The sequence below is a fragment of the Theobroma cacao genome, chromosome 1 (assembly GCF_000208745.1).
Source record: "Theobroma cacao cultivar B97-61/B2 chromosome 1, Criollo_cocoa_genome_V2, whole genome shotgun sequence".
Classification (NCBI taxonomy): domain Eukaryota; kingdom Viridiplantae; phylum Streptophyta; class Magnoliopsida; order Malvales; family Malvaceae; genus Theobroma; species Theobroma cacao.
In genome coordinates this window covers 25,524,666-25,545,278 of record NC_030850.1, presented here as the reverse complement: position 1 = coordinate 25,545,278, position 20,613 = coordinate 25,524,666, and the positions used below count along the sequence as shown (strand labels likewise).

Genomic DNA, 20,613 nt, shown 5'->3' with positions numbered 1-20,613 from the left:
TCCTTAGTATACCCCTTTTGAGCCTAATTTTCCTTTTCCTTTTTAACTGAAATAATAATTGAGCTTAGCTTTAAAATTAATTTTTCAATTTTGCAACCCCCACTCCTAAGCATGTATATTGTTTTAGGAAATATAAATTGAGCAAAATATTGAAAAAGGTGGAAAGGTGATGTTGATGTGAAAAAAAAAGTTCAAAATATGAAAAGTAACCCTACTAATAATACAAAGAAAATAAGTTTGAGGGTGTAAAATTATGAAAAAAAATATATGTTGAAAAAAAAAAGTTCAAATGTGGAAGAAAAAGTATACTTGGAGAAGGAAAATAGAGCTCTCTACGTAGGTCCTAGAATAATTATGTACTTAGGGTGATTTGAGCCACATTAATATCCTTTATCATACCTTGACTCTAGTCATACATTACAAGTTTTATAAAGTCCTATTGATCCCTAGCTTTGTATCGGTCTACATTAGTGGAGAGAGAGATGAAAAGTAAACCTACGAAAATTTAGTACTAATTTGAAATTTGTGTTGGCATAAACTCATCTGGATATCATGATATTCTTGGTACAAGATTATACACACACACATAGAAATTCATTCGAGAATGTGCTTGCATTAGAATTAAAACATGAATTTAAATTATGCCTATATTTTTCCTTCGGTTAATAATTGATAAACATACTTTTGAGGAAATTATAAGGAATCATTGAGTTGGTGCACTTTATCTTTAGTGGTAATAGTAGTAGTAGTAACTATAATTATTTTAGTTTTCATTAACTGAATTTGATTTTCGTAAGTTAGTTTCTTTTTTATGTTTTGCTCGAGGACTAGTAAAATCTTAAGTTTAGGGGTGTGATAACTCTATGGTATAAAGTTATTTGGGCTTAATTTTGATAATAGTTTAGCTTAGTTCTTGTAGTAATGCATAGAAATTAGTAGATTTTATTTAATTATTTTAAATTAATTATTTTAGGTGAATCAATCAAATCTTAGTCAATTTTATTATTAATTTGGTGTTAATATAGTTAAGATAGGTTGTTATTGATTTATTTATACTTTAGTAGGTGTTTGAAAGAAGAATTTTAATGGAAGAAGGAGAACAATTTTGAGGTGCAGACTTCTAATGCACGTTTCAGTATTTCAATCATAACTCTCTTTACAAAGCTCCAAATGAAGTGATTTTTAGATCATTGGAAAGATAAGAGAAAAATATACAACTTTTATGTTTACCACTTTACTCAGTTCGGCATGCAGAATGGTCAAAAATCTTATTGAATTTGACATACTGTAGCAGTCTTAGAGCAATTACGATTTCTGTTAATTAATTGGGCAAGGCTGCGACTTACATAGTGTGATGATGAAATCCCAGCTAAAGTTGACTTCTTTCTTCACCCAACTTGGTCTAACTTCAAAGCCTATAAAAACAACCTTTCGGAGGACTTAAAGACAAAAAAACACAAAACTTAAAGCTAAAAGTCAAGCCACAAAGTCATTGAAGTTGAGAACATTTTGAATGATTCAAAAAGACTTGGAAGATCAAGATTATAATTCTTTAGTTTTATCTTTTTGATTATTCTCTTATTTTCTTTGTTTGTTTTTGTTGTTTAAACTTTATTCGATGATAATGTGTGACTATGATAGGGAACTAAATTTTTAATCTAAGATTATGATTAAAACTCAATATATAGTCTGAATTATTTATCTCTCTTTTACTTATATTTGATGGATTTAAGTTGTTTATTTTATTCTGTTCTTAATGCTTCTAATTGCCTAATCACCAATTAGATTGAATTGAAAACCTAGGTTAAACTTTGAAGAAGGAGATTTAGGTAGACCTTGAATTTAATAACGAATGATCGAATACACTTAGTTGATTAGGTGGTTTGATTTGCATATAGGGTAGACATACACCTATAAGCCATACGTAGTCAAGATTAGAGCACAAATTTAATGAATCTTTCTTCAATTTAATTTGCATAGACATATAGTAAATTAATTGGGATAGATATTTTTATGAGAAACTAGATAGAGACTTGTAAAAAATTTAAGACTCTAGGTTAGCAACTTAAACCATTAAACTGAGTTAAGAGAGAGAGAGACAATAATCAGATGAAGTATTGAGGGATATTATAATCTTATGTTTGGCAGTTAAGTGAGTTTTATTTACTATTTAATTTTAGTTTTAGTTTATTAGTTTTAATTTTTTTTATTTGTTTGGATAAAATTAGGGTATTATAATTTTAGTAGGTAACAGTAAGAATTAAACAATTCTCTGTAAGAACGATATTCTACTTCATTACTATATTACTTGTTAATGATACGTACACTTGTGTGAAAAATCAACAACAGTAACCAACATTGCACAATAAGCTCATGTGAGGGTAATAAAATATGTTGTGAATGGTGAAAAAAATTTGTTCAATTATAATAAAAAACATTCTAATGATTGTGTTTGGTTGCCATCTATGTGGTGCCTTTATAAGGTAGTATGCTTCTGTGTTGTTTTATGTTATTTTCCTAATGATAAAAACCTTTGGTTGTAGGGTACTCAATCACAATCTAGGAAAGGTAAGGAAAAGATCCCAAGTGAGGTTCCTCTCAAGAAGAACCAAACTAGAGAAAAAAGAAGGGGATTCAAAGGAATTAGTATCTAAACAAATCTGAATACTAGTGCAAAATTTTAATTTACTTTAATAAATCATCAATTTCCAAATGTCATTATCCAATAATGTTTTGGTGTCTTTCTAACTTAGAGGCTTGGGAATCTGTCTACTAAAAGGAAGATTGGGACTTGTTGATTCCTTTTGATAATTCTATTTTATAGAATTATTTTATTCTAATTTTGTTATTAAATATTAGTTAAGTCCTCAATTTTTAATTATAATTTATTTATTTTTAGTTGTTTTTATAATTGATTTATTTTTAAGTGAGTTATTTTAATTTTATGTTATTTCTTTTAATTTGGTTATTAATTAATAGTTTTTTTATATTTTTGTAGGAACTAAAGAAATTGGGCTTAGTTTTGAAAAGTAAGGTATTGAAAGACCCAAAAGTTTGCTTGCATATACTTCAGTTTTTTGGCTATAACTCGAGCTACAGNTTGGGCTTAATTTTGGAAAGTGAGATGTTAAAAGACCCGAAAGTCTGCTTGCATATACTTTAGTTTTTTGGCCATAAGTCGTGCTACAGAATTTTAAATAATGCGATTCTTAAACCATTGGAAAGTTAAGAGATAGAGCTACAACTTTTATGAAGATTACTTTGCCTAGTTTTACATAGAAAATAGAGAAAATCGCATCGGAAAATGACTAGATGTACTGCACTGAGAATGAAAATTTGTAAAGATTCACAATTGATTTTAGGTCTCTCATTACACTTTTAAGCCCAATTAAACCCTAGGTCAACTTAAGGAAGTATAGGTTAAGTTATTAGTATAAATAGGATAGTTTGAAGAACATTAGGGTAGACATCCTTTGGAGATTCAAGAAGCTAGAAGTTGAGACTGAAACTTGGAGATCAATGCGGCAAATATTGTTTTGTTTTCGTCCTTGGCTTTTATTGTTCTTGTTATTCTCAATAGTTGAATTATATACAATGTTATTTGTTTTTGCGATTATGAGTAGCTAATTTTCTTTTCTAGGATTACAATTGAACTCACATGTAATCTTAATTTTTAATCTCTTTCTTACTTATCTTTAATCGGATTTGAATTGTTTATTCCAATTTGTTCTTAATGCTTTTTAATTGCCTGATCACCAATTAAATTGATTTAGGAACCTAAACAAACTTGGAAAAGGGAGTTTAGTGTAGATTAAAATTGGGATAGCATATGATCAGATTAATTGATTTGCTTATAAGATAGGGATATACCTATAGGCCATATGTAGCCAAATTAGAGTATGAACTTAATAAATCTATTTTAATTTCAATTCACATAGGGATATAGTGTTTTGGTTAAAATAGATATTTTTATAAGATGAGTCGGGAGACCCTTATAAATAATTTAGGACTCTAGGTTAGCAATTCAGCCCATTGAAATAAGTTAAGGAAGAGAGGTAAGATTAGAGGCGGCCCAATAAGTTTAAAGGCCTAAAGCAAAATATTCAAATGAGGCTTTTTCTATTGAAATTAAAAAATTTATTAAAATTTTATTTTTTTAGCTTTTTGAGATGCAAAATTTTCAATTAAACTTTTATAATCAAGTTTCTCTAATATTTCTTTTTCAATTGATAATATAGCCAATCAATTTAATTTTTCTTAAGACATTGTCGATCTTAAACAAGATTTTATTAATTTTAGTTTTGAAAAACTCCTTTCTCCTGAAACAACACTTACTGGATTTGTTAATATTATTCTAAAAGCAATATATGCATTTGGAAAAGAATCAAGTCTCTTTATATGATTAAGTATGTTAATTGGACTGTTTTCTTCCTGTATAATTTTTTAAAAAATTTTTAACTATGAAAATAAATCTAAACCATCAATATCAAAATAGTTATTATATTTTAAGGAACATTTAAGATTAAGGCAATATTCTTTTAAACTATTATCATTTAATGACTTCAACTTTTTACCGTTATATAAAAAACCAAAAAAATAATTAGTTTTATATATAGAAAAAAATAACTGTTAAAAATCATTGAATGAGTTGATTGGAAACAAGAGAAATAAGTGAGAAAAAAATAGCTGTTGGAGATGATTAAACACATATGACCGTTAGTTGATTGGAAATAAGAGAATATAGTTAAGAATTAATAGCATTCTTAAAATAAGAAAGTGATAGAAAATTGAGATTTATTACGCACATAATTAGAAAAATGAGAAAACAAATAATTTTTTTAATTATTTTTTAGTTTTATATATTTTTTTAATTTTTATATATTTTTAATATAATTAATTATATTATAATTATTATAAAATTATAAATTCTCCCTAAATTTGAGGCCTCCCCAAATTGGGAGCCTAAAGCCCTTGCTTGGGTGGTTTCACTCAAGGGCTAGCTTTGGGTAAGATTTAGATGAAGTGTGAGGGATATTATAATCCTAGGCTTGTTTGATTTGATATTTTCTCAAGTTATTATTATTTTGATTTTTCTTGTTGGTTTAAATTTTAGTTAATTAGTTTTAGTCAATCAATTAATTTTGAGTGTTTGGATAAGATTAATTTGTTCTAATTTTAATACTTAGTAAAGTTTTAGATCAATTTTTTGTAAGATCGATACTCTGCTTACTTATATACTATCTATTCGATACGTATACTTACGTAGTAAAATTTTAACTGACACCTTTCAATTTAATCATGGCTTGAAGTGGAGAGGGAAATGAAAGACTACATCAAGAAAATTGCATGAGTAAATAGAAGGAAGAAAAGTGATCCAGGTTGTGGGAGCACAGGGTGGTAAGGCTAGACCTTGGAAACACTAAAGTTAGAATATAGATTTGGTGTCTTGACTTTTTGTTACGATGGTCCATTTTTTGGGCTTGTTGAACTCTTAGATGGTTTATGCCTTTTTGAGATACAAGATGCATATTTTGATGGAAGTGGTATTATATTGTTACATGCAACTAATAGTATGTCATCTCATAATAGAAATGACAATTTGGATTTAGTTTTATTTAGTTTAAATTGGAAGTAAGAATTTCTTTTTCTTCTTCTCTAGTTACTTTACATTTTTCATTCTCAACATTAAAACCTCTTACCATCAAATCTTTTAGCACCCGTTAACGGATGCCACAATATAAAAAGTTGTTTTTGGGTATAAAGTTCTTGGGCGTTCAAATTTGAAGAGACAAACCCGTCAAGATTCTAAACTTTCTTGATATTTGAACTTTAGGTAGCATTTCGTATGAGGGACGTGCACTCACATTTCCTGTAATATATTTAACTAAATTACATTATAGTGTTTATTTTAAAATAAGCCAACCTAACTTCTGATTGTATTGAAAAACCAATACAATCTCATATTACAACTTATACTGCAATATTATAAAACTTAATTTGATATTTTTTACCTTCTTCAATCAATATAATTTTAAAACTTAATTTTTATCGCTTTAAAAAAATTAAAAATAATTTTAACATTTTGAAATAAAATCTATAAATTTTGAAGAACATAAAAATAATTTATCATTTTTTGAAATTCTAAAAAATTTTAAAAACCCCAAAAATAATTTTTAATTGTTAAAAAAATTATAAAACAATAAATAATAGAAATAATTCTTATTTTTAAAAAATCATAAGAGATTAGAAATTTTATAAAATATAAATATATTTAGAATTTTGAAAAATAAAAGATATTTTTTTTATGCTCATAACATTTTAAAATAATAAAAATTATTTTCTCTTTGTAATTATTAATAAAATTTTAAAAAATAAAAAATATTTCTTTTTTACTTTCAAATTTTTCAAAAAAAAATTTTTTTTGATTTTTTATTTTTTTAAAAAAATCATTTCTATTTTTCATTTTTTAAGAACTTTAAAAAATAATAATAACAATATATTTAAAAAATTTTAAAATTTTTTTAAAAAATAAAAATTATTTTTAATTAATATAAAAATGGATTTACCCTATTTGATACTTGTTATTTGTTGGGAGAATGTTGGCTCTGGTTTATGGTTGGTGTAAACTAATTTTCATATTTTATTTTCTACTAAGCTTTCATGGACTTCACCTCTATGTCTTATGATTTTCTTATTGTGATGTTTTATTATGGGTAAGTTCTACACTTTGATTGTTTCTCAATTGTCTAGCAGATTGCTTGACCTTTTGATGTAGATTATTTAAATTCCAATTGATAAAAGTTCAACCAATATTGGTGTATTATAAAATAAATTTTTCCTATGAAGATTGATAGTCAAAATTCTATATGTTTCTTTTTGTTTGTCATATATAAACTAAATTTGTATTATAATAAATAAAAAGAAAATATATGAGATTATAATAAGAGATAAAAATGAAATATATGAAATTAAAAATTTATTTAAAAGATGACATTACATAAAAATCTATAATAAAAAAACATATAAGTATATTAAATTTGTATTTTAATACATAAAGTAATTTTGAAAATTAACATTATATTTTCAATAAAGTGCTTATAAACCAAAGTTGTAATATTATCTTTTTAGTATTTTAATAAATATTTTTTTAATATATCAAATCCTAAAATATTATTTTCTAGCACCTGAGCATTTGTCTCATTGGTTGATGCATAATCCCCCTACCTAAAAAGTAGGGTTCGAATCCCCCATCCTCCAATTATAAAAAAAAAAAGAAGTTAAAACCTTCTAGTTTCATGGGAAATTCAATTCTTAGCTTGGGTCGAGCATCTTTTCCTCTCCGCAAATGAAATTTGGACATCTGACTGTGAACACCTACTTGTCTAATTTGTGCCACGCGTCGACGTTCTAGATACGACTTATGTGAGCCAATTCCATCCACAAGGAAGCTTTCATGGGCTAAAATTAACACTAATAAAGGGCTTAATTCAAAATGAAGGTAAGTTATGAAACTAATCAAGGGCTAAATTCATAGTAATGTATAATACGGCCATTGCCCATCATATGCCATGTAATCAAAACAAGTCAGAGGTTTGGAGAAAAGCATCATCAGCATAAAAATGAAATCTTAAACATGTTTTCTTCCTAAACAGATACACACAATAATTACCTTTGCAACAAAACAACAATGCTTAACTTAAAAAGATAAGACCTATATCCCAAAACCCCGAAACCTTACACTATATGTTCAAAACAAGAATATTCATCCCCACTAAGCCTACACTTCGACCACGCCCTTTTTTCTTATGTCCTACAGCAAACTATCAGCTTTTACAGGTAACCTCCTAAAGAAACTCAAGGCCCGGGAAGGCAACTTGCTATGGAACCTTAGGGGCCTTAAGGCATACAGCCCTCACAAAGCTACTACCACCCTGATAGGCACAGCGTAAAACCCAACAACTGCAAACAAGCGAAATATCACAAACAAGAATGTGGCCCTCGAATCTTTCCAACTCAACAATGCTTGAAATTGTTCGCCTTGTGTTACCATATCCCCAACCACAATTTGAATCCTTCTCGCCACACTCCTTAACCGATCATACCTCATTCTAACCACATATGCACTTTAACTTGTTGGGAATGAGTCAAATTCCTCATACAGTTCATCTGGATAAACATTCTCAGCATGGGAGAGTCAAGTGTCCAAGTAGGGTGGATGTCAAGGTCGGAACCTGCACTGCCACAATCCCATAGCTACCATGTAAAGTAGCATTGCAGGAATTATGAGTTTAGGCAGGGCAACGAACAATAGGAAGGTTGCAACAAACAAGGATGAGTACACTGGCTTAGTCCAGTCTCGCATAGACTCCACCCAATGACTCATGGGAACAAAACCAGATATCACATTCATTAATCTAAAGAAGTTAGCTTTGCTTCTTCTCATGCTCAACATATGGAGTCATGATCAAGCATATACTCAACAAACTCTCGCCCCAGTTGCGGCTCTGCCTTACTAACCTAGGATACCACCACATTCATAGCTTGATACCTCAGGCTCTCCAATTGGTTCACACTCAAATAGTGCACATAATACATCTTTGGTAACAACGATAAAGTGTACATATGCAACATGTTTCCCATATTAGCACACAAAAATAGCACGGCTAAATGAAGCTCATCCATTTTCTTGACACCAGAAGTGTGCAGCATAATGAATAAATAGGAATGAGTATAAACTCGATCAGATTCAAGCGTGGACAGCCTTATTCTAACCTTCCCAATTCGAGAGTCACGAGCACCAACAGTGGTAATGATGCTTTTATCAATTCAAAAATTATCAAACACACCAATAGTGATAACCGTGCAAGGATCAAAAACCTTATAAATATATTGCTCATTCCATTTTAGGGACAAGCTATCAACTACAGTTCGCGTTCTCATACATTTATATCCACACTTGGAAACACAATAAGCATCAGTGGTGCCTCCTTTGCCTTTCTTGATTTTCATTGGCATAAGCCTTGTTGCACCCAAAATTCCCATTTCAAGCACACCAATGTGAGGCTCCCATAGCTGTTTTGTTGTTGGCTTGACATCACTGCTATACATTGTGGCCTCATCAAGAACATGGCATCCCCCTTATCAAGTGAAACGCGGAGATGAATTCTAAACCCAAATCTCGTCACCAGCTTTGTAACGACTCAACCTCGGTCGCTATCGGCGTTCGAAACCTCCGAGAGATCCCGCCAAGTCCCGAACAAGCCTCTATGAAATTCTTGAGACATTTATTAAAAATGCTCTCATGTGCATAAACGATTAATAATAATAGTAATACTACTGATATTTCTTTTTAAATTATAACAATTAAATGTCAACCACCAAGTTTTTAACAATATATATGCATGAATTACAATAATTCACAACATCTAAAAATCTTATGTAACTTAACCCTAGACAGCGGAGCGACTCGAAGCGGGTTAAGAGATGCCTTTACCTATTCTCATTAGATTGAACACACCGATGAGTACCCACTAGGCTGATCCCTGCCTGAAAAAGGGGATATAAAAGGGGTATGAGTCTTATAGACTCAGTGATCATCATCGACCTCGTGAGCAGGCGATAAAGGGAAACAAATATAAAGGTGGAATGTTTATAAACCCGAGTAAGTGTAGAAAATACATTCCATAAAACCAAGAGATTTGTTTTTATACCTTGCAATTCCTTAAAATAGTAATTCCCAAGTAAACATGTATGAAGACAGCTGTATTTAAGATACTAGAAAATCTTTCAACCCCGACATCCAGTCAACATTAAATTCAATGGAAAGTGAAAAATGAAAATTCTTAAATATAAAAAAATAAATTAATTAATCACCAATGAATAGATAAATTTCACTTGCCATTAAATAAATAAAAATTTTCAAGTATTAATGCCATGCATAGTAAAATAAAAATCCACAAGGGAACATCATCCTCGGGTAAGTTTAATATAGCCCTTAGGCTTACTCTCTCAGACATCATCACCTACTCGTGGGAACTACCCACGCCACCATACATAAATTGGGGCTTCAAGTCCCCTTTTACCTACTCGTGGGAACTACTCACGCCACCATATATAAATCGGGGCTTCAGGTCCCCCTTTACCTAGTCGTGGAAACTACCCACGCCACCCAATATGAATCGAGGCTTTAGGTCCCCCTTTACCTACTCGTGGGAACTACCCACGCCACTCAATATGAATCGGGGTTTAAGGTCCCCCATTACCTACTCGTGGGAACTACCCACGCCACTCAATATGAATCGGGGCTTCAGGTCCCCCTTTACCTACTTGTGGGAACTACCCACGCCACCCAATATGAATCGGGGCTTTAGGTCCCCCTTTTTAAATCAAATATCAATCACATTCAAATAAAAATCATTGCCCTTATAATGCATTTGCAAAACATAATAGTTTGCAAACAATATAATCATAAATCAATGTTGTGTATATTGTATCAAAGCATGGTATATTTACCATATCAGCATGCTAAGTGAAATAGATAATTTATCCTCAAATTCCATAAATCAATACAAAAGGGCATTAGCCTAAACATCACACAAACTTGCAAGGTATGATTTTGAAGTGAAAAGCCAGTCAAAGGTTTGTTTCCCCGTATTTAAAAGCATGTAGATTTATATATTTATATATATTATAAAAAATGGATTTAAAATCCTTGTCACAAACACAAACAATCTAAAGCTTTCTACCAACTCATGCTGTCCACAATTTCGTCAACTATCAAATGTAACATATATAATATATTATAGGGAAATAATTTTAAAATCTAGCACCCACACACCTTAAAATAGCGGGACGCTACATCATTATTTCTACTTGTCAATGGTTCGTTATTTCCTTCAGCCTGCCACTACAGCGCACCATCTTTACTTATTACTCTTAAATATTGATACACACTTAATATATATATATATATATATATATTTATTTATATATTTTTTTCCTTTTTTTTTCCTCAGCATGCTTCTGCTCCTTTTCTCTTTCTTCTTCTTTTTCTTCTTTCTTCTTTCTTCTTCCTTCTTCTTTTTCTTCTTTCTTCTTCTTCTCCTCGACACGCCGCTGCTCCCTTTCTCTTTCTTCTTCTTCTCCTCGGCATCGTTGCTGCTCCTTTTTTTTTTCTTTTTCTCTTTCTCTTTCTTTTTCTTCTCCCCGAGATGCTACTCCCCCTCTCTTTTTTTTTCCTCTCTCATTTCTCTCCCTTGGGCCCCCCACTCTCTTCCTTCTCTTTCCTTTTCTCTTTTTTCTTGTCTTTTCTCCCTTTTTGGTAGCTTGACTTTTTTTCTTCTCTCTCCTTTCTTCCTTTTCTTTTTAGCCGGCCCCCCACTTACTTCTTCTTCCTTTTTTTTTCTTTTTTATGAGTGGGGCGTCACAAGCTTGGTCTCAGCAGAGTTGCCAAAATGGTTATCAAGGTTAAACCACCTAGAAACCACTTGCTTGTGATCACTTCCTTTTTCAATTGCAGTCACAAAAAGTAATACCCTGCCCACAACTTCGTCTCTTCCTAGCTCAACACGATCCTCAACAACAATAAACAAATAATCTTTAAACAGCTATGCAACTACAAACAAAAAATCGTCATTCCAAAAAGGATTCAATAAGTTTCTGTTAGGGTTAGCCGTTGAAATTTTGGTCCTAGAAACTTGATTCCCTACTTGGGCTTGTGCTAAAAGCTCAAGGTACCTCATCAATGTTGACCTTTTTTCACCCAAAACAACATCTCGTGCTTCAATGATTGATACTTTCAAATACCAAAGCTTTAGTGCTAAATAAAACTTAGATTTAATAAAGCAAAGTCCATCAAAATGCACATTTTCTGCCTTTGAGTGCTAAGCCTCAGCAAAAGCCTCATTTACCTGAGTCCCAAACCATATCGGAAGCATGACTTCCCCTTTAGACTTGTCTTCTTTCCTATTTTCCATTCTGTACCATTTAGGAGCCAATTGACTATCAAAAGGAACCCTCTTGAAAACGTCACTTAAATCAAACCAAACTCGGCCAAAGAGATCATCTTTGTTACCTTCCTTAACAAAAACCTCCACCATTGATGACTGTACACAATCTTTAGAAAAAGCAAAAACTTGATCCCAATCTAGATGGTTTGAGCTAACCCTCTTGGTTGTTATTGATATCAAGCAAGAACATTAGCCTCTGTTAAAAGTTAAGAACAGAGGCAAGAAAGGAACTTGCTGAAATTTTTATATATTCTGATGTATCAAAGTACATGAAGATGACAGTTTATATATGACCAGCAAGAACACTTGTATGATGTCAAGCTCGGCTCTATAATATGTTTATTATGTCATTTGTACATAAGAACGCATGTTTGCTTACTTGGGTACCTCAAAAATCGTTAAAGGACGGTAATGTACTAAATGGTACAATTAAGTTGAATTAAGCCTCGAACTAGTCCAAATAGAGATTTTAAGATGAAATTGAGAATTTTAAAATCTCAGAATGACTTAAAATGGTGATTCAGAGTTTGAGGACCGATTTGGAGTCAAATTGGAATTTTCATGACCTAGAGGCAAAATGGTCATTTTGCCACCAGAGGTTAAGATGTGAGTGTTGGATGAAATTTTTGACTAAGATTGATCATTTGGAGTATAATTTGTGTTTGAGAAATGAAGAATTTTAATTTCGACATTTTTTTAAGGATAAAGGCAAAATAGTCATTTTGCCAACCTATGGGCAAAATTATAATTTTTCACCACCCAATACTTGTCCAGCACATGAATTTCACTCATTATTATTATGGATAATTGAGAAATTTTAAATGGTGGAGAGAGATTGCTTAATGGGTAAGTATGACACATGGGCTAATGGAATGGTGACATGTGTCAAATTTTCATCCATTTATTATTTGGCTTTAAAAATCAGCCCACAACCCTCCCAACTCATTTCTCTTGGTCGGCCAAAGGAATAAAAGGGAAGAAAAGCATAAGAACAAAAACCTAGATAAGAAATTGAAGAGAAATTCACAAAATTTCAAAGAATCAAGTGACAAAAGGTAAGATTTTTCAATTCTAACTTGTGATCTACCTTTCCTATGCATTCTTTTTCATTTTCTATGGTTGAGAATCAAGTTTGCATGAGGATGCCCTTGCTGGCCGGACATGGGGGGAGGAGTTTTGAACTTGGATTTGGTTAGATTTCAATATATTCTAGTGTTTTTAGTTAGTTAGTGATGTGTAGCATGGAAAACAAATAAGAAAAATTCATTTTCTTCCAACACCCTCCATTGGCCGAATCTTCCCTATGGTGTGTTGATGGTGGACTTGATTTTATTTCAAGTGATTTGGTTAGGAATTAATGATTTATGGTGTAAAAATCAAGTGGGAAAAACTATAGTGTTCATGCACCCACCATGGCCAAAATTCCCAAGAAGAAATGTGAAGATGATCTTACTAAATTTTATGTTACTTGACTTGAGTTTGATGATTTGGAGTATTGGGAGAGAAATGGAGTTATTTGGAGTTAAATTGGACATATTGGCTAATTAATCGGGTGATAGATTGAATTAGGCCAATACCGTTTTATTTAGGTACACAATTGAATTTATGTAGAATACTGTGTTTAGACGATGATCCGAACAATTAGCACTCCATTTCATGCATTAGTATAGAGCCTGAATTGGTTTTATAACAATTTAGCACAAATGTAGTAAATGGCTTATTGTGCATTATCTCTAGGTGGTGAGCATTCTGGCAAAAGTAAAGAGATAGTACCTTAAGATCAAGAATCGGAGTACTCGAAATTCGATTCCCATTACAGTGACTAACCTTATTATCGTATTAATTATCTAAAGTATGTTTTTATCTGATTTTGAAATTTTATGAAAAATGTGTTTAAACGAAATGATTTTATAAATTGTCTTGAAATTGAATGATGGCTTAGAAAATGGAGTAATTGAAGACTACTTGTTGTATTGTAAATTATGTTTTGAATTGAATGGCTTATGATAATGTGGGCATGAATGGTTGGATGGGTATTTGTATTGAAAATGCATAAACTGTTGTTTGCCTTAATAGGTTGGATAATGATAAAATTACCATGTCATGCTGTTGATTTTTTATTGAATTAGTGGGTTATAGATTGGTCACTGTAGTGGCAGGTTCTGTGGACCAGCCTATTAGAGGGGCACAGAATCCGAGTATATTCTTACCTCGGTTGAAGAGGCGCGCAGGGTAACTCCTGAGGTAAAACTTTAGAGTTCACTTTACGCCAAACCACCACGTGAGGGTGAACTCAGCCAATGACAAAGAACGACTATGTTTTCAAAATAAAAATATGATTTATGCGTACATGACTTTTTAACAGCCTTGGCAGATTCAGTTGGGATAGCCCCAGGTCAAGGTATCCTTGACAACCAAGTATGAGAATGATTTTGGCACGAGCCAAGCTTTTTAGGAAATCATAAACCTCGTTGTATATTTTGAATGAAATGTAACTGGCTTAGATGATTTGAAATGTGTTTTGAGGTTATGAACCATTTTATGATGATCTATTTTAATCGTCTCCATTTACTCAGCTTTAGATATTTTAAATGATATTTGTTTACTCACTGAGATTATATAATCTCACCACCTTCCTTTTCACCCATTTCAGGCTCAAGATAGTCGGTAGATAGTTCATTTCGTTGAGGGCTACAATTGGCTTTACTTCCTCAAAAATCGTAGGTTCACAGCCTTCGTTCACCTTTGTCATTTGGGGGCCCACGTGTCATTGTAAATTAAATTACATATCTTGACTATCTATATTATAGTATGTATGAATTTATTTCGTTTTTACGCTACAAAAATTTCTTACAGATAACTCTATAAAAATTATTTTATAAGAAAATGAAATATTTTATTGAATATTTTTATTATATTCAAATAGTTATAATTTCACTTTAAATGAATGTTTTAGACATCTAAACTTATTTTTTATTATGAAATATGTGTTTTACACTCGCATACTACATTATTAGCTTGTTTCAAAATTTTCAGAAAAAAATGACCAAAATACCCCCGAGAGACGAAAATTATTTTTTTTATTTTTTTGGTTTGAAAGTAGCTTATAATCTTTTAAAATATGATATTAGCAACTATTACTCGCAGGGGAGGTGAGAAAACTGATATTAAGGTCTTGCGAGGTTTCGGTTGGCATTTCGGGTAATGAATGTCTATCGAGACATCGCGGCGGTTGTCACGAGCTCGATGAGAGTACCGGGTCGTGACATATGAACTTAATCACCAAGTGTAAAAACATAAACATTAACATACATGCAGCCTTACACGTACACCAGACACTTAGCTTGCTATAAGCTGATTTAATTTACATCAAAATAGGACATGTGTCACAAGTCATGCAAGAGTTACTCTTAACATTGGTAACACTTCTGCAGTTCCCTAGCTTGACTTCAGCCACAATCTCACCACCACCAAACAATGAAATATCTCTAAGTTTCACTACTTTAACGAAACGATATTGCATTTGCTCAACAAGTCGAACTAGTTTTGTCCTTGTTCAAAGGACTGCCACCGAGATGAGAACTTGTCTCCTTGAGTGAAAACTCATTAGACCCATTTGAGTAAAGACTCACCCCACCATGACCCCTAACACCAGTACCACCACCAGTGACTCCACCGACGGCTAAGGGAACGGCTGGACTGAGACCAGTAGTTATCACTACAGGCTTTAACTCACCTGGATTAGTCTCCACAGGTTTTGCATGGTTTTGAGTTTGCTATGTTGGCTTGTTCTTTTGAACCAGTTGTTGTTGTTGGACCACCAAGGTTGGGTTTTGCTGTTGCATTTTCTTCTTTTTTGAAAACCCCGCAGAGGAAATTGAAGCAGACACCATCATCCCATTATCAATCCCCACTTCTTTGACTTCCTTTCTCGTTGATACGTAAAGCTTTAAGGTTATCTCTTCCCTAGTATGAGAAAACAAGCTTCTTTTATCAAGAGTGTACATTTGGGGAGCTTCTTCACCCTCTTTAGCAATACTTGAACCAGAAACCCTCATTTTCTTAAGAAAGTTCCTACTGTTACTCGAACTTCTTTCATTAAAAACGTTGACTTCAATAATCCTGTAAAGAAGATCGACAACATCTTTTATATGAAACACCAGCTTCTCATTCCAAATGGGGTTCAAGTCTTTCCTTTTAACTTAGTCCTATGCCTTTGGTTCTCGAACTCCACTTCCACAAACGGTGAAGATGACCTTTCCCTATCTTTAGGCATCAAGCTATGAGCTGCTACCACTTCCACCAGCTTCTCTTTGCCTGTAGTTACTATAGTATTCATGGTTGGCTTAGCTATTTCTTGGAACAACAAACCAGAAAGAACGAAAAAAAAGGGAGAGTTAGAGAGAAAGAAGAAATAATGAAGAGACATGGAAATGACAGTGGAGACAGATAAAAGGGGATCAAGGGGAAGCTCTAAAAAAAGAGAGGGAGAAGAAAAGAGCGGAGTGGTACACGGTTGCAGAAGAGCGTGTAGCAAAGTAGGGTTATTCTTTGCAGTCAATGGAGAGAGGGAGAGAGAGAAAGACAGTTGTGAGAAATACGAAAATGAGTTGGTGAGAAGCAAATTTCTCCTTACTGAGTTACTGACACTGTTCATTCCAATGACACATTTGATGATGAGAGCGTGAGGTCCAACCCAACCAATCATATGGCTAGAATTGGCTCTGCTAGTGCCAGAGTGGATATAGTGGGACCCAATTACAACATTCTACGTTGTTAACGTTAACCTTCCTTCGATTCTTTCGAACTCCTTAGAAGGAGTCAAATCTTAATTTAATGCTTTGCTTAGTCGTGTTGTGCCTGTGCAGTCCGCAGTGGGACAGCCAATCGTAGTAAATGCCTTCCTGCTTGCGAACACAAAAAAAGGATACCTGCAATCAAAAGAATTAATGAAAGCAAAATGATTCTTTGCCTTTAAAATGTAATTACTAACAGGATTAAGTTCAACTGCTCCTAACTAAATAAAAAGATTAATACTAGTTTAACTTCTTGAACTCCAAATTTCTTGAAATTATATACTCCTGTATTAGTATATACACAACTGTTTGATAAAATGATTTGAATACTGAACATTTATATTCTCTTAATAAATTTACTATCAAATTTAAACCTAAACAAATACAAACTAATTAGTTAGAGACTATAATAAGCAATTAAAAGTATGGTTTGTTTAGGGATTTTTTATATATAATATTTGCATGAAAAAATATGGTTAAAGATTAAGCTGCACTGATTCTTTTTGGGCCATTAATTTTAGGTAAATTTAAGTGATTAAGATTAAATAAAATTCTGATAAAAAAATTAAATTCAATGACACATTTGAACTCAATACTATTTTTAACAATATGTCTCTGCTTTTTTTTAAAAAAAAAGAAAAAAAATTAAAATACATATATTTCGAAAAAATAAAAAAATTCTTTAACTATCCTTATATTTAAATCATCAAATCAAGCTCTTTAAAACATTCAAAATTAAAAATAATTCATAAATACGAATATTTTGATCAATTGGTTTAGTTTTCCATGGATAAATTCATTAAAAATATTGTTGAATTTGTTCGGAAATGTTGAAATTTATATTTATATATATCATCTTGAATTTTGTTAAAATTTTGTTTGAATTCAGTTTTTCAAAATTGATCAAATCAATCGAAATAGTTTGATTTTTCATCATTTTATTAATTATAAAATTTCAATTCAATTTAATTTTTTTAAAAAATAAATTCAACTTTTAAAAATTTTAACATCGAATCGATCATTTACACAACGTGACATGCTCGGCTCAACTAAGGTCAAACAAGTAAAGGATGGAAAAAAACATGTATGATAAGCATGACATATTACAACAATAATAAATAAGAAGAATGAGTTTGGAATCTAATTTGAGAGGAGTCGAAAACATTAAACATTTATGATAGTATTAATTAATCCTAATTTACTTTGGTTTGGTGATGAAAAGAAATACTATCCAGGCTTATTTGGTTGGATTAATTATGTAAGCTTTCACCAGTTGATAATGGAAAGTGCTTTAAAAACATCAATAATGGATTATATAATTTATTAACTAAACAAAAACTAAAAACACTAGAACATTTTTATATTATCTTCTTCCACCCATTACAGGTGGCCCAATAAAGCCGGTATTAGATGAGCACGTCCATAGGCCCAACCAAAAAGAAGAAGTGCCTGCCATCTTGTGGAGGCGGGTTTGGCCAACACATTCTAAAGCAACCAACCAAATAAAAATATTTGTCGCGTCTCAATCTTTTGAAGCTCCCCTCTCGTATTCTCTAAATAATAATAATAATATAATAGATATCTCCCCCCTCTTCAAAACCCATCTCCACTCCCCCAAAACTTTTTTGGAATGTAATTTCATTCACTTGTATTCCTTAATACCCTTTTACACTTTATTTGATTCACGAAAGGATCATTTCATTGAATGAGTATTTCTAAAATGACCATTTTGGGAGAGATTGGAATAGATATTCCATGGGTCAAGGAATAGTTTGAAAAAATTTTAGATAAAATGCCCTTACGGTATGTTTGGTTCATAGAATAGAATAATCATTTTATGATAATAGAATAATAGATGAATAGTTAATGATTTTGTGAAATTACTACCCTATATATATCCCAGCATATAAAAGCTTTCATTTTCCTCTTTTTCTATCTCTCTTTATCTTATTTGTCTCTTTTTAAAATTATTAATAAAATGAAATAAAAATAAAAAATTATATTACAAATTTATTTATAAATTTTTAATATTTTAATGTTTTTAAATGAAATTAGAGATAAAATAAAATAAAATAAAATAAAAATATAATCATATTAAATTTTTAATTATAAATTATAAAATTTTAATATATTAATATTTTAAAAACTAAAATAGAGCAAAAAGATAAGATTAAAAAATCATATTAAAGTTTTAATTAAATTATTAATATATCTAATAAATTATAAAAATTAAATATTTTAAATTTAAATTCATATATTATAATAAAATGTATTTTTGTTTTTTTATCTCCTATTCTTTTGTTATTCCAAAACTAGTCTTACTAACTTGTCTTATTCTATTCCACAAAATTCCTCTGCTGAAAATTCTTGAATTCTAATATTGGTGTTCTTCAAATTTTTTCACTTTTACAAAGCTTAGGTCAAATAAGCTATTATCACTGATTGTTAACTAATTATTGTTAATCAAAGTTACAGTTGTTAGTTTAATGCCACGTGTCGATGATGCGATATGTTGACATGTCATTTTAAAAATGACATTGCTATGTGGTAGATGATATAATCAAAGATGTTGTTGATTGGATTTTTAAGCTACTGACTTGGCTTTTAACCTTTTGTTATGGATCCTACATCAATAAAAGATGGGGTAGGTCTTGGATATATAAACCGTTGATAAATGCCATTAAGCTAATTGGATTGGTCAAGGAATATATATTGTCATTTAATACATACTTAATCGCATAACTATATGTGATAGAGGTTTTCCTTTACGATAGTGCAATAATAAAGAGTTATTAAGTACTAATTGGATGAAACCCATGGAACATAAAGGCCATACAAGAGAATTGTAAAGTTATTACAATTATAAGATCACTATGCATTAAAGCCATGTTCCTAAAAGTGTTCCTGGTCATTGTATTGTAAAGACAGGGCATTGACAATACTAAAAAACTAGTATGTGCTAAGCCTCTTTACTTAAAAAGTAAGCAATCGATCTCATAAATTGAAGTATATAGGATACTTGAGGATAACCTATAGCTGCTTGTTAAAGAACAAGTTCACTGAACATGACCTGCTATGAGAACTCCATTTGGTATTTCACTCAAGTGTCTATAGAATATGTTCTCATGTGATAGTTGTGCAACTAGTCCTCAAACTTGAAACACCAAGTCATCTTGTATGGAGAATGACATACTTTGATTTCATCTCTACGAGTCTGGAGGTGACCAAATGCCTAATAGGGTGTTTTTAGGTATGTCATGAAGTATGGGAAGGTGAATGAGTGGTCAAGAGAGGATTCATCACCCCAAGTGATATTAGAGGATGTATCTCACTTATTCTCAATTCTTGATTAACTTGTATAAAGTCTTTGGCCAAAGCATAATGAATTTGAGGAAAGTTAGTTTCCTAAATTTATAAGGTTAGTTATGAATTATGAGAACTAATATGGAATATTATAAGTAGACACTGAGCCACACTTTATGACATATTTAGGATATTTGATGAAAGGATCGTATTGCACTAAGAGGCTTATCACTGAAGCGCTTTGTCAAATTCTTTAATTGACTCTCTAACATTTGGATGGTCATGATGTATTACTAGATGCCGCTCATGATTTATAAATATAAATCAATAATCAAATTGATATTTGATTAGGGTTTATATGTCACAACCCGAAACTCTCATCGAGCCCGTGACAACCGCCGTGAAGCCTTAACAGACATTTTTCCCCCGAATGCCTTTCGAGACCTCGCAAGGCTTTTGTACCAGTTTTTTCATTCCTCTCTCTTTTTTTTTGAATAATAAAATAA

At 31.4% G+C, this 20,613-nt stretch overlaps 1 protein-coding gene and 1 long non-coding RNA gene across 2 annotated transcripts; one reads left to right on the top strand and one right to left on the bottom strand.

Annotated features, from left to right (window-relative positions):
- Positions 7,811–16,407, bottom strand: LOC108661975 (FT-interacting protein 1). The gene is given in 7 exon segments (XM_018120973.1): positions 7,811–8,457; positions 8,460–9,138; positions 9,141–9,188; positions 11,427–12,167; positions 15,424–15,541; positions 15,543–16,212; positions 16,215–16,407. Coding segments are annotated over 7 exon segments (3,036 nt in total). The 5' UTR covers positions 16,348–16,407.
- Positions 13,045–14,702, top strand: LOC108661982. The gene is made up of 3 exons (XR_001927816.1): positions 13,045–13,063; positions 13,746–13,826; positions 14,662–14,702. It is a non-coding gene; the product is annotated as an uncharacterized LOC108661982 (long non-coding RNA).